The 15,325-nt window shown below is 37.3% G+C and overlaps 1 protein-coding gene and 1 long non-coding RNA gene across 2 annotated transcripts in view; one reads left to right on the forward strand and one right to left on the reverse strand.

The window, feature by feature from the left end:
* LOC109833504 lies at positions 1 to 1,744 on the forward strand. Its single transcript, XR_002245228.1, has 2 exons — positions 1 to 40; positions 1,368 to 1,744. It is a non-coding gene; the product is annotated as an uncharacterized LOC109833504 (long non-coding RNA).
* Positions 2,056 to 15,325, reverse strand: part of LOC109833503 (NEDD8-activating enzyme E1 regulatory subunit AXR1-like) — a 14,105-nt gene continuing 835 nt past the window's right edge. The window contains exons 2-14 of the mRNA XM_020401193.1: positions 13,470 to 13,642; positions 13,217 to 13,380; positions 12,899 to 13,009; positions 12,713 to 12,792; positions 12,436 to 12,586; positions 12,268 to 12,361; positions 6,426 to 6,514; positions 5,654 to 5,727; positions 5,386 to 5,548; positions 4,142 to 4,227; positions 3,040 to 3,123; positions 2,777 to 2,957; positions 2,056 to 2,322 (exon numbers count right to left, since the gene is read on the reverse strand). Coding sequence (XP_020256782.1) covers positions 2,239 to 2,322; positions 2,777 to 2,957; positions 3,040 to 3,123; positions 4,142 to 4,227; positions 5,386 to 5,548; positions 5,654 to 5,727; positions 6,426 to 6,514; positions 12,268 to 12,361; positions 12,436 to 12,586; positions 12,713 to 12,792; positions 12,899 to 13,009; positions 13,217 to 13,380; positions 13,470 to 13,642 — 1,534 coding nt within the window. The 3' untranslated portion in view covers positions 2,056 to 2,238. The remainder of the gene's footprint in view (positions 2,323 to 2,776; positions 2,958 to 3,039; positions 3,124 to 4,141; positions 4,228 to 5,385; positions 5,549 to 5,653; positions 5,728 to 6,425; positions 6,515 to 12,267; positions 12,362 to 12,435; positions 12,587 to 12,712; positions 12,793 to 12,898; positions 13,010 to 13,216; positions 13,381 to 13,469; positions 13,643 to 15,325) is intronic.

Here is a 15,325-nt window from a genome sequence, read left to right on the forward strand (position 1 = left end):
CCTAGTATGAATCTCTCATACTATGATGCGGTAGCTGAAGGTAAGAACCTACTAGCTGTTTTAACTTGTAATGCATGTCGTTTTAACTTGGGCATCAAGAGAGGTTTTGCTCTTTATTTTATATATCATGCTAGTTTTGTGACAAATACAGAAAACATTCATCTGAAAATGCAACATTTGCTGATTGATGCTTACATCATTGTCATGAAATAATTCCAATAATCAACAAACACCTTGCCTTCTCCAAATATGGCCATCAAACGATACACAAGATTGCTACTGTGGAGTGGGGCTGAAAGTTTAACAAAGAGAAGGCAATCTTTTTAGGGATTATAAAGCTAGCAACATTATCTTTTGCTTCTCTAGTCACCAATCAACTCTCTTTCATTAAAGAGGAGAACAGCAAAAAAGTGAGAGAGATCAAAGGGATCCCTATGTTTGTGGACTGTGTTAATAATGCATAGAGAGGCTTGTTATTTCCTTAGTATATATCTCAGCAGGTCATCCACTATGTAGCCTAGGAATAGAGATTAATTTTCATGGAACTTGTGTTTATTTAAGTTATTGGGGGGAAAGGTATGTATATTTTAAGGAATCTATTGAGAGAAAGATCACGCAGTACCGCTATATATAGTACGAAATACGAGATAATAAGTAAACTACAAATACAAATATACTAAACTGGGTAACTTATTCCTTTACATGTTATTGTATAATCTTTACTCTTATAAGAATTTTCAGGTTTTCATTGGCTCCTCAATTTAGATTTTCAGGTCAGGTCAAATTTACTAGATACATTTTTTTATTTAATTTGTTACCCATACTTGCATCTAGATTTTGAATATCTTCATGATTTGAAATTTTGAATAGAGGTGAGCGAACTTTCGTATATAGTCAAGAGTATTAACAGGTAAGTTACAACCTTGTTGGACTCATTTAATGAGTGTGCTTGTCACTATGTCATGGCTGCAGAAATAATTTGGTAATGTCTCGAATTCAACTTTTTTTGATTATTTATTCGGATAATAGGTGAGGTTGGGTGTTCGTAATGTTGCTTTTGTGGATTAATATCAGTATCTTTGATCTGATGTGTATGACTATTGGATTTCCATTCATGTTGGTTTTTTTTAAAGGTGAGGTTTTTTAAGGTGAGGTTTTAACCTTTTGGATTCAAGAGGTGGGTTTCTCTAGTACGGATGTTTTGTACATGATACATTGTAAATTTTTTTGGGCTAAATTATCAAATTGGCATTTTGGCAGGAGTCTATTCAAATTATGGTAATTGTTCTTTCACAAGTGATATTATGGTATTAATATTGAGACTAATACCAATCTATTAAAATCCTGTTGCTTTTTTCTGTGTGCAGGCCACATTTGATTGCCTCATGAAGACTTATGGGTTCCTGGCACCAGACTGCAAAGAGTACATGAATATACTGCAAAGAGTTAAAGAAGAGAGGGAACTAAAATAAATGCGGAAAAGAAGGATAACTACATGCTATATTATTGTATAATGTCTACATATGTTTTCCTTTACTGATCTTCATTGCTTATTGCGGTAGGAAACCCCCTCGACCAATATTTCCAGGTCCTTGTGAAGACATTTTTCCTTGCGACATGATTTGGGACCGTCCAGGGCCTTGAACAAATGATGTATTTTTGTTTGTCGATATTTGCAATTTGTTGAAATACATTTAAATACTGAATATGTCTTTGAAATAACTCCATATTGTGAGTAGTGATAGTTTTTGTCTAAAGAGCTTGCAAGAAGTGTTTTTTTGTGCTTGTATAAAAAATTTTATTAGTTATATGTGTTAGTATATGTCTTGTATTAGATAAATGGGTTATTCGGGTTATATGGGTCGGGTCGGGTAACCCGTTTAATAATCGGGTCGGATCACATTGACCCATTTATTAAACGGGTCGGGTCGGGTCACACTTATATGGGTCGGGTTAAATTTTATATGGGTCGGGTCGGGTCGGGTCGACCCGTTTGCCACCCCTAATTGATAGTAACGTGGCCACTACTCATCACACTCATTACACATCAAATCATATAACCCACATCCGTATAATCTCCATCATTCATTAATGGAGAATACCTCCAAATAGTGCCATATGCCTGAAAGCCTTCAAAAACATTGCAGCTCTATAATTTAATCTCTTAATTTACCATCAAAAAGGGGAACTACAATGGTGAGTTATCAGCTTGATCTCCATAGCTCAAGTTTTCAGCAACTACAGCGCCAACACTTGCGACTTGTGATCTATCCCGTTGAATATGAACGTCCCGGCTAAAGGCACAAACTGTTTCGTGGTGAGCTGAAACAAACAACATGAGAATCTAGACAGGAAGTTTCAGAAGAAAAATATAAATTTAACTTTTAAAAATACAATACAGAGTTTACAGGAATGAGACAAAACCCTTACCCTAATGATTTTCATTTTCTAGCTAAAATAATCATCCCATTTTATGTAATTACCAATCTTCGAGATAATAACTATGTACGTACGATTATACGGACGTACATATAATTCTCGTATCCTATGATCATAGCTTTTGTGTCCGAGTTAATTTTGTAGAAATTGTAATGGAGAGGGTCGAACTGTCACAATTGACCTATGATCATAGTTTTTGTATGCAAGTTAATTTTCTAGAAATTGTAATGGAGAAGGGTCTAACTGTCACAATTGAAACCTTATGGAAATTTTGTGTTAATTATGCAAACCTTATGTCAAAGCTTTGTCACTTTCAGAAGTTAATTAAACAATATACCTTAATTACTTCCTGAGAAGCAACACCCCCTACAAAGGCAGCAACAGCATGGACCTCTGCAGCTCCAAATCTACACATCTCATTGATTAAATCCTCTGACAATGTGGGCCCATGGAAACCCGAGTCGCTTAATATGCCAATTGCAATGGTCTTCAGTCTTGTTACATCTTCATCTATTTCACTGTTCCATATACAAAGTTTTAGCATGATTGTCATGTAGATGCACAAAAGAGAAGTGAAAGGTTTTTTTTTTTCATCTATACCCATCAAATGCTCCCGGAAATCTATTGTAATTAGCAGCAAACCGATCAACAGCTCGAAGAAGAATATAGAAGCCAACAGCAACACTGAAAAATACAAACAGCAAGCCTCTGGCATCATTCTTGCTAAAACTGTTGATGTCACAGAAACTATATGCCTTTAGTGCCTATATTATTTTGCTTATAAGCTACTCCTCATGTCATCACTTTATATATGTGGTAATTCCTATTTTTCTCCTCATCTAGAATCTCCTGACACCATAAAGGAATCACAGAGAGCTCCTGCAAAAGCAATGATGGAAAATGAAAGAGGCATTACAAAGTCCTAAAGATTTCCTCCTTGCTTTCAGATACATACTCTTCAAGATTCTTTGATAAGAATCATCATCTCTATGTGCTCAAGGCTCAGGTAAGGAGATCTAACTAAATTCAAGGAGGAACTTATAAATTCCCTAAATATTATTTGAATACATATGAAGATCAAGTTTTTACGTGTTCAAAGGAAATTCATAGGCTATCAAGTACAATCTACAGAAAAAACTGTCTCATAAGGACATAGAAGTTGAATCTATGGAAATTGATGAGAATTCTGTCCCTTTTTATTAAATCGGTTAATGAACCAATAAAACTTATTCATATGTTCAGATGTTTTGCCTGAGAGGTAGTTAGAGATGGTTGTTTCTCCTCATTATTGACGTTAAGTGGATGGAAAAAAATGGAAAGAGGAGGAAAATAAGACGGAAAACAACAACAATTTTTATGCATTCATTGTGCAGGATAGTTTTGGAATTTAAATTGCGCAAGTTATGTTGATTTGGGAAATAATCGGTAAAGATCGTCTTTCCATATCAGTTAATCAAACTAACAGAAGGAGTTCAATGCAAGCCTTCTAGGAAACAAATTGATGATATGAAAATAAATATATAACTATGAGTTTTGCATTATAGTCAAATACAAGGAGTGATTTGATAAAATAGTAAAATCCTGAATAAGAAAGGGGTGTGATGAATGAATAATGTAACAAGAAAATAAATATCTTGCATGGTATAATATAAACCTTGCTGAGACGACCACAAATTGCATATTACAGACACAAGACACTCACCTGGAATCTTCATCAGCCAAATACTTCTGTAGTTCTGGAAGAATTGGAGACTTAAACTCATCCTCAATGCAGCGGTACCTACGCACCTGTATTGTCATATCATAAAATGTTAAAAGAGTTTTGTGTCATATTTGACAGTTAACAATTTGATTTACATTTATGTACAATGCACATAATCAAAGTAGCAGAAAACAAAGGATATAAACAAGTAAACCACATAATAGTTATGTCTAACATTTCTGCCAAAAAAACTCCCTCGTCATTATCTAATTATTTATAGCTACTTGAATATTGTGACTGAACCCGAGTGTGATGTAAAAGAAGAGGACTTTGCCACTCTTTCAATCTAAAGGACAGAAGACTAGTATAGAATACAACAATGGATCAGCTTTATCCTCACAGAATATTTTGGGACTGAGGAGTTGATGGGGAGACCACAATACAATAACACCATATGGTATTGACCAGGGAAAATGGGACCATCATATTTCAGAACATGTTTCAATAAAATGTTTCGAGATGCAATCAGGAGACTGGGATTATGCAGCAGTTCTTATACTGCTCATAGATTAATACCAACGTGCATAGCAATCAATAATCTGTACACATATATTACCGTGGAAGACCTACCGAATCATGGAAAGAGAAAAGGCCAACAACTTTCAAGTGGCACTGCTCTAGTCAGCTGAAGACAAAGTAGCAGTATACGGCACCCCCCCTGGTGCATGACAGAGGTTGGTTAACAGCGAAATATCAGAAAGGATCTAAATTCCACCAGCTACTACGGCTATAACATCGGATAGATCATTAAAACTTGTATCAGCAGATTATCTAAAACAGGTATGGATTCTCAAAGGTATGACTTTAATCCAATGTCAAGAAGAGAAACTAGGAAGAAAGATCAGAAAGAAACTCTGTAAAACTTCCATTGGAACACAAGCCTCAGTTTGTATAGGTTTAGGAGAGAGAGTCATAAATGAGAATACTACAAAGCGAAAATACACATTTTGTATGAGAAATACTTGCACTCTAATGTCTGTCAAAAATCTTCTACAATAAACTACTGCAATATACAATAACATAAACTTAATAAACTACAGAGGAATTAAATAGCAATAAACTCAAGAAGAAACCACAACCTGCATAGGGCATATAAAGAAAGTCATACAGGAATTGTTAAAACTGGTTCCTCTATGATGTAACTCATGAACAAACTAACATGAAAAGGCAAATTAGTGACTTACGGTAAGCTTTCTAGCATTTTTACAGAAGTTCCTAATAGTTGCCTTTGAAATAGCACAATGATCTCTACCAACTCTCTTCAATATAGTCCTTACACGTTGCTCTACTGCAAGACAATCGGACTCCGCCTTAGCTTGGTAGATCTTCTGAAGACTGACATAATATCTTTAACAGAAAGAAACGGTAGACATCTTGATCAGAAATACAGCAGAAGTGGAAATAAGTAAATAAAATTTTCGAGCCTCCTCAACTTTAAAGTTAGTCACTCACTCAGTTAAGGATGTCATGTCAGGTATTGATCCCTCAAGAGGTGGCTCTCCGTCGCCTTCATTTTCAACAAATTCCTATAAAGAAAAATGAAAAAGAAAGTATGTGATTGTAAAGCCATTGCCATGTAACTTAATGGACCTATTTTTGCCACAAAAAAAAGGAAAAACAAACGATGACAAATAAAAAATGCAGAGTGCAGGATCAATAAATATGTAGGCTTCATGATGAGCACGGGATACCAGAAGATACCAGAAGCTTTAATTGTAAGCAAAATGTACACAATTCTTTTCTTCCTTTTACAGAGGAAAAGCATTGGGTCAAGGAAAGGATGACGGGGTGGTCACTCAGTGTAATTTAACTGTTCATATTATAATTTAAACAAACGTAACCAGTATAAACATAATTAAGAGATGAAAACTATATCAGCATAAACAATTTTTTTTAATAGGTCACTGAAAAATCTCAAAAACTAACAAACGGGAGGAGAAACTTCAAAAAAAAATATGTGTTATTTAACAATATCTGGAAAAAATAGAGACCAGGCTTTTTTCACCAGGAGACCAATGGACAATTACTGAACAGTGTCTAAAGCAGTGCATAACCATCAGCCGAAGAAGTAAACCTCCGGTTACAGGAAATCCAGCTGCTCAAAAGTTCAGGAAAGAAATAAATAAATGGTGTTGTAGTTATCATAAGTTATAGTAAGAGCCAATATAATTTGTTTACATGAAAGCACTGTTATTTTTTTAATCATATATAACAGTTTGTTTACCTTCAAAGCTGCAACCATAACCCAAAAATCTGATGATGTCAACTCAACCTCAGCTGCACTATCATTAATTACTTGACGAAGCTGAGAACCTGATATACAAGAACGACCCTAATGTAACCCCACAAAAAACAATGAACTAAGTATATAAATGTTAACTAAAATGGCAAATCAATGTATTATCTAATTCAGACGAGCATCTTAATTCAAAAGGATTCTGAGGGCAGAAAATGCAAGATGAAGGTATGGGCAGCATAAATGTAAGTTCTCTAACAACAAACTAGCAAATTAGATTTAATGGAAACTGGCAGTGGCAAGTCCTTCTATGTGCATTGTTTCCTTGGATAGCATTTGGCACCAAAACCCAGTGCGTGGACATCGGATTGACACAGTACAGAATAGCATAGCATACAAGGCTTTGATGATTATATGATCATGATTTAATTCAAAAGGATTTCTGTTATATACATCTACTCATTTAAGCATATACCTATGCCTGATGATCACTGTGAGGCAGCTAGAAAATACTTACTATCATAACAGAAATTTCAGAATTAGCCAGAGATTCAAGCATTGAAGGTTGAAATCTGTTAAGTTAAATATTGGGTATTGGGTTAATGGGCTGTTACCCGTTAACCTTAATCCTATTTGTATGGCTATATATATCTCTCTTGTTATTCTCAATAAACTATTAGGGTTTTCTCTATTCTCTACATGATATCAGAGCATGAAAACGCCGCCGCCCGCTGCTACAGTAACATCGCCTGCTGCTACAGTACCATCACCTGCTGCCTGCTGCTACAGTGACGCCGCTGCTACAGTGCCGTACTACAATGCCCCCTACATCGTGTTGCCTATTCCCTCGCCATCTCGGTCTTCGAACTGATGAGAGGACAATTGTATCCCTCGACATTTCAGTCATAGAACTGATGAGAGGAAGCCTCGACATTTCAGTCATAGAACTGATGAGAGGAAGAGTGTCTATCTCACGTTGTTGAGATATTTTACTTTTATTCTTGTTTCCTTCGAGAAACAAGAATATAGAAATTGAGCCTTTGTGCAAACAAAAGCCAGGGCTCTCTCCCTCACGTGATCTCGCCTACGCAGCGTGAGGGCATGACTATCTACGACTCTGCCTCTAATCCTGCTCCTGATTTGCTCTTAGTTCATGTTTCGAAAACGGATCTCTACTACTAATCTGCCTATTTGACTACTATTTGTCTCCTATTGTTGCTCAAAAATAAAAATGACTACTACTTCGATGTCGGACATCTCCTCCTCTACTACTCCTTCTATTGTTGCTGGTGAGACCTCTGCGCCTAAGGTAGTCTTGGGGACTACTATTAAATTGAATGGTGCAAACTATCTGCTCTGGGCACAAGCTTTCCGCATCTTCATTGGCGCTCAGAGCAAACTACCACATCTTCTTGCATCTCCACCACCAACCTCAGATCCCACCTACAATTCATAGCTCTCATCTGATTATTGTGTTATGACTTGGCTTCTCAACAGTATGAAAGCACAGATCAGTAGCAGCGTTATGTTTTTAAACACTGCGAAGGAGATGTGGGACAGCCTAAAGATTATGTACGGAAACGAGAAGAATGTTTCTCGCGTATTTGAAATTTATGAACGATTGTTTGCGCTCAAACAGGGAGATAAGTCAGTTCTGAAATTCTTTGGTGAATTAAAGGGACTGATAGACGAACTAGAGATGCATCAGCCTGCAGTAGCTGATGCAGCGACGCTATTAGGGTATCGTCGTGATCTGGCAGTATCCAAATTTCTTTCTGGATTGAACTCTAATTTACAGTCCCAGGTGAGAGGACAGATATTGGGTGGAGATACAATTCCCTCACTGACTGCTACATTCTCCAGAGTCATGCAGGTCTCTACTGATGTTACTTCTGATACTACTACACCATCTCCACCTACGATGGATCAGTCTGCCATGTTCTCTAATCGAGGCAAAGGTCGCGGTCGTGGTCGTGGTCGTGGCCGTGATTCAGGGGGAGAACGTGGTTCCTTTGGTGGGAGGCAAGATGAATCTCATAAGGGCTCACGACATTGTGGTTATTGTGGGAGAACCAATCATATTTCTGAGAAGTGCTGGGAGAAGTTTGGTCGTCCTCAGTGGGCTCAGGTAGCTGATACAGAATCGACTAACTCATCTATTTCTGCTACTACTTCTGGTGGACCAGCTGTTACTGCTCCTACTGTTCAGATTTCTCAGGCAGATTATGAGAGGTTGCGCCAGGCTCCAGCTAGAACTCTCTCAGAATATTCATTCTGCTACTCATGCATCCTCTTCAGGTATGGATGCTTATATAGCTTCTTCTCACAAACCCTGGGTACTAGATTCTGGAGCCTCATCTCATATGACAGGTATAAAGGATCACTTTGTATCTTTACATCTTTCTGATAAGTTTCCTTCTATCCGCATTGCTGATGGTACTCTTTCTCCAGTTCGTGGTGATGGAGTAGTTCATGCTACTTCCTCTTTAAAACTAACTGATGTGTTATATGTTCCCAAATTCCCTGTTAGCCTATTATCCATTAGCAAGTTTACAAAACAAAATAATTGTAAAGTCACCTTCTTTCCATCTTATTGTGTTTTTCAGGACCTAGCAACTGGGATAAAGATTGGTTCGGGGCATGAGAAAGGAGGTATGTACTATTTGGACGACAGTGTGCCAGAAGCTGGTCTTATTGCATCACAGTCTGACTCTACTTTATTGTGGCACTGACGTCTGGGTCATCCTTCACTACAAAAACTTAGATCGGTAGTTTCTGTTCAGCCATCTATTTCCTCTTTAGGTTGTGAGTCGTATGAACTGGGTAAGCATCATCGTGCTACTTTTCAGAGTCGAGTTGATAAACGTAGTAGTTTTGCTTTTGAGTTGGTTCATTCTGATGTCTGGGGTCCTTATCGTGTTCCCTCTATGCAAGGTTTTCGATATTTTATTATCTTTGTTGATGATTTCTCTCGCATGACGTGGCTTTATCTGTTAAAAGAGAGGTCAGAGGTCTCGCGCGTTATTGAACTCTTTTATAATGAAATAAAAACTCAATTCTCTACTTCTGTTCGTATTCTTCGTACTGATAATGCTTTGGAATATATGAAAAGTGATGTTTCAAAATTTTGTGCTCTTAATGGCATTATTCATCAGACTTCTTGCTCTCACACTTCACAATAAAATAGAGTTGCTGAAAGGAAGCATAGACATATTCTAGATGTTGCTAGAACACTGATGATACATATGAATATTCCAAAGTATTTGTGGTCTGATGCTGTTCTCACTGCAAATTATTTGATTAATCACATGCCTTCCTCTGTCCTTGATGGTTTAATACCATTCAATTGTCTTTATCCTGATAAAAAACAATTCTCTGTGATTCCCCGTGTCTTTGGTTCTACGTGTTTTGTTCAGGATTTAACTACTGGTTTGGATAAGTTGTCATCTAGATCCATCAAATGTGTTTTTGTTGGATACTCGTACTCAAAAAGGATATAGATGTTATCATCTGTCTACCAGGAAATATTTTGTGTCTGCTGATGTTACCTTTTTTTAGTATGTCCCATATTTTTCGTCTGGTTCCATTACTATTGGCTGTCCACAGGTACCACTACCTTCTTCTGCTCCTACTACTATTCCATTACCTGCTCCTGTCGCTCCTGCACCGAAGCCTCTACTGACATACTCTCGCCGTCCAAAAGTACATGCCCCTGAATCTGCTACTGCTGACCTCTATTTCTTCTGACTTGGATATCCCTATTGCTCTTCGAAAAGGTAAACGGTCTTGCCCGAAATATCCTATATCTCTTTTTGTCTCTTATGACCGTCTCAACCCATCTTTTCGTCAGTTTGCCTTGTCCTTGTCCACTGTATCTATACCTAGGTCATATGAGGAAGCTATGTTAGTACCAGCTTGGAAGCAAGCCATGGATGAGGAAATGAATGCACTACTTTTTAGAGGGACTTGAGACTTGGTTTCTCTTCCTACTAGAGCGACTGTGATTGGTTGCAGATGGGTGTATATCCTAAAATATCGCCCCAATGGGTCTGTTGACCGTTATAAAGCTCGCCTGATTGCGAAAGGCTATACCCAGACATATGGCGTCGACTATTTTGAAACCTTTTCTCCCGTTGCTCGTCTCAACTCCATCAGAATTATTTTCTCTCTGGCTGTTAATATGGATTGGGCGATGCACCAACTAGATGTGAAGAATGCTTTCCTTTATGGTGATTTGGACGAGGAGGTTTATATGGAGCAACCTCCTGGGTATGTTGCTCAGGGGGAGAATATTATCTGCAGGCTGAGAAAGGCCATTTATGGGTTAAAGCAGAGTCCTCGAGCTTGGTTTGATAAGTTCAACAAGGTTATTTCTAATGTTGGTTTCCAACGTTGTCAATCTGATCACTCTGTCTTTCTTCGACGCACAACAACTGGTTTGGTTATTTTAGCCGTATATGTTGATGATATTCTGCTGACTGGGAGTGACTCTATTGTCTTAACTGAGACTAAGGAGTATCTAAACCGTCATTTTATCACTAAGGACATGGGAAAGCCAAAGTATTTTCTTGGGATTGAAGTTGCATATCAAAAACATGGTCTGTTGTTGTCCCAAAGGAAGTATGTGCTAAATTTACTAGAAGAAGCAGGTTTCTTGGAATGCAAACCCGCAAGCACTCCAATGAAAGTAAATATTGATTTGTGACGTGATGATACCTCTCTCCTAGATGATGTTGGACGATATAGGAGACTAATTGAGAAGCTAATATATTTGACAGTTACCAGACCTGATATTACTTTTGCAGTAGGTGTATTGAGCAGGTTTATGGACAAACCTAGAGAGGTTCATTGGACAGCAACTCTGAAGATTTTAGCATATGTCAAGAGTTGCCCTGGCAAAGGATTGTTATATAAGAAGCATAGGCATACTCATATTTTGGCTTTCTCTGATGCTGGCTACGCAGGAGACATGGGAGACCGGAAGTCAACCTCAGGATTTTGTACTTTTGTTGGAGGTAATCTTGTGACTTGGAGAAGCAAGAAACAAGATGTAGTATCACGATCTAGTGCAGAGGCCGAATATAGAGCAATGGCTCACACTACTTGTGAGATGGTGTGGCTAAGAAAGTTTATGACAGAGCTTGATTTTGTTCAGCCTTGACCCATGCCAATGCATTGTGATAACCAGTCTGCCATTTATATTGCACAGAATCCTGTGTTTCATGAGAGGACAAAACATATTAAAGTTGACTGCAATTTTGTCAGAGATGCTTGGGAGAAGAAGATAGTATCTCTCATATTCACTCCGTCCTCACAACAACTTGCTGATATTCTTACCAAGGCAGCTTCTTCAAAGGTGTTCTCTACTATATGTGACAAGCTGGGCATGGTAGACATCTATGCTCCAGCTTGAGGGGGAGTGTTAAGTTAAATATTGGGTATTGGGTTAATGGGCTGTTACCCGTTAACATTAACCCTATTTGTATGGCTATATATATCTCTCTTGTTATTCTCAATAAACTATTAGGGTTTTCTCTATTCTCTACAAAATCAAATAAGAAATTTAGAAGGATAATGTAACTGTATATACAGAAAGGCTACATGGTTAGCTACACAGGACTATCCCTGACTGGACCATTTTCCATCTCGTTTGAAAGAAACTAATATTAATCGGAAAAATCATGGCTAACTAGTCATCGACAAAGACAAAAAAGTAGGTCTGGAGATAAAACAACAAAATTTATCACTCTATCGTTGAAACCCAATAAAAAGAAAAAACCCACCCCACAAAATGCTAATGTTAGAAATGGAATTTACTTTAACAACTTACTGATTCCCCGAGCTGCTGAGACTTTAAATGAGGCTTCAATGGCTTCTTTATAGTTTTCTTCATCTAAGTTAAGCATGTGAGCTTTTATTTCATCCTGTTAAATATATGCACAGAATTAGACAATAGGCATTGTGAAACATGTTGATTTGAGTATGCAAATTGCCATACCTTGAACTCCTTTTTCTCCTGCCTGGTTGATGGTAAGCAGCCACCATGTGCTTGGGCCCATTTTTCTGCAAGCCTAATAAGAATGACTATGTATGGTGTATGCTTGTGTACAACAGGGTCTTTCACATTCAGGTCAATGTTGTTAGCAAACCTGTAGAAAATCTGAAAATTCATATAATGCCACAGTAACATAACTATGCACACTTCACATTGCACCATGACACATACATCATTGTCATTATCCATAGATCCAGTATAAAAGGAATGTGTTACTTACTCTTTAAGCTCAGGCCACGGACAGTGAAGGCGCAGGTCATCTAGAAAATGGTCAGGTTTTGACTCCACAACAGTATGCTCCTGTAAGTTAACAACAATTGCATGTATAGAATTCTGTTCCTTTTTCTTCTGGACGGCTTTTACCTTATAAGTTTCATACTAGCGTTGTGGATACTGAAAGAAATACCTTTAAACTTATTCGAACCAACCCAGTAAGACCATATGAGCGTGCAACTACCAGCATAACATTTGCTTGCCTACAGATCTTATCCAGCTTTAATAATGAATTTTCCAATAACTGCCATGCCAAGGGTATAATGACAAATTAGCATTAAAGGATAAGTAGATAATCAAACCATGAGTAAAAGTTTATAGTTTATTTCAGTAGATATGGTGTTTGGTTCAAATAGTAAATGACAAATGAGTATATGTAAGGAAGTGAACAGAGTAACATGCTTTTCAACTTTCACATAGACATCTGCCAATAAGATATGATGTGGCTTACCTGCGTGGCAATTACTAAAGTAAACTGTGAAAAGAAAGAAGGTGTTGATTCTATTAAGGTTTCTGGTGACTCTTCAACGAACTTAGCCTTAACAGCATCATTTAGCTCTTGGAGAAAAGCACATACACATTTTGCTTTTGATTGTCCCAGACTTTTTTCATCCACTGATCATATCCAAGAAACATCAGTGAACACAACAAAATGGATCAAGAAAATTATGTTTCAGAAAACTGTACAATAAGGTGAAGCGTACACATAAAATTATTTCCAAGATCGTGCATTTCAACTTTAGACCCATCAATAACAGTTATGCTCCCGATGCCTCCAAGAACGAGATTTTTCAATGCTTCTGATCCAGTTGGACCACAATTAAGCAGGCATATACTTGCTTTCTCAAGTGCTGTTTGACCTTGTTCTCCCCAGATCCTGAAATTTGCAATAATTGGTATGACGATAAGTAATAATGCTGAAATACTAGACAAATAGTTCTTCAAATATCAACATGAGTGAAAAATAGTAACCCCCATCTACCATCAATAAAGAAGAAACTTGTTAAAAAATGAGATACGTGAAGGAAGCACAAGAACAAAATACAACTACAAGAATGAAATAAATACAATACGCAAGTTTTAATAATAAAAAGTATGAATTCTTGTTGGTTAAATAAAACATGTTGCAAACAAGGATATAGAGCAAGTGACATAGTGAACAGACAGTTGATACCATCTATGATTGAAGAACCGAGTACCATAAAGTTGTTATGTGCAAGAATCTTACCGGCTGCAGGTCTAACAATTCATTTCACCATCGATCAACCCCGATAGTAATGATGGCGATCTTTTAGGTGGCCAGTTTGACCAGCAAAAATCAGGTTTTGTATGATTTTTTCAGTGACTAAGATGATCGTCATATCGGATTAAAACATTGTGCTCGTTTTAATAATGAAATGTTGAAGGACATTCACAGCTAGTTAGCAAAAATTTTTAGTAATTTCATATATTCCTAGCTGTTGGTGAGATCTTTTCTAGATGGTTGTACAGAGAAGAAGAAAGCAATGCAGTTTAAGGAACTATTTTTTAAGACTAATATGGAGTAATTGCAGTAAGCATTCAAGTGGGTCAAATGTGGACAATTGGTCTAACATTGTTGCAGGTACTGGTCAAGGACTCATCACTTACAATCAAGTATAAGCCAAGGAATCATGAAAAACATGTAGACATGTAGACAGCTATCTTGTTGTGTGATCATGAGAAAACCCAAAATCCAAAATGTTATATTGTAGCCCTAACAACCATCAAAAACTATTTGAAGTTATTTTCATAAAACTCCCTGAACCTTTTATTAATCTGTTATTTGACAGCAGCATTCCGTTCAAGTTATGTAAGGTCTTCCCTGCATATAAATGAAAAATGCTCCTCCAATTATCAGCTATCATCTAGATAGTTCTCCTTTGTGGATTCCATCCTTAATTATTGATAGAAAAAAAGTACTGCTTCCACACCCCATGTTACCAACGCACAAGGTGTAATGCAGGGCGCAAAGTCCCTCTGCTTACATGCGCAAGGTGCAATGCAATGCGCGCCCAAGTGAAGCAAGGTGCACGTTGCACACATAATTTTTCAAGATAGATAATCAAGCATGAAATAACATATTTATGTATTTTCACATAAAAAATATGTCAATATAAATAATATCTTTAACAAAGTCACAAAATAAGGTCTTAATTCTTAATGCTAACACATCCAACATAGTAGTAAAGTTCATATTTTTTCAAATCAAAAGTTAAATCAAGACTAATATCGAAGAAAAATTAAGGGTCCTCAATCGGGCTACTAAAAAGGCCAAACAGGTTTATTTTGCTTTTTGGTATACGAGTTACCAGGTATAGACCTGCTAGAAATATTAAAGAAAAAATATGTGTGAGGTTATGCCTTGCATGCGCCAAGTGCGAAGCGCAAATCACTTGTGAGGTGCAAAAGGCGTTGCTGCATCAGATGTAGGTGCTTCGCCACCGTCCGGCATCACAGGGCACATGAGGCGCAGTGAGGCGTGCGCCTTCAATAACATTGTCCACACCATTTCAATAAATTTCAACCATTTTGTCATCAA

Source organism: Asparagus officinalis, chromosome 3, assembly GCF_001876935.1.
Source record: "Asparagus officinalis chromosome 3, Aspof.V1, whole genome shotgun sequence".
Taxonomy (NCBI): domain Eukaryota; kingdom Viridiplantae; phylum Streptophyta; class Magnoliopsida; order Asparagales; family Asparagaceae; genus Asparagus; species Asparagus officinalis.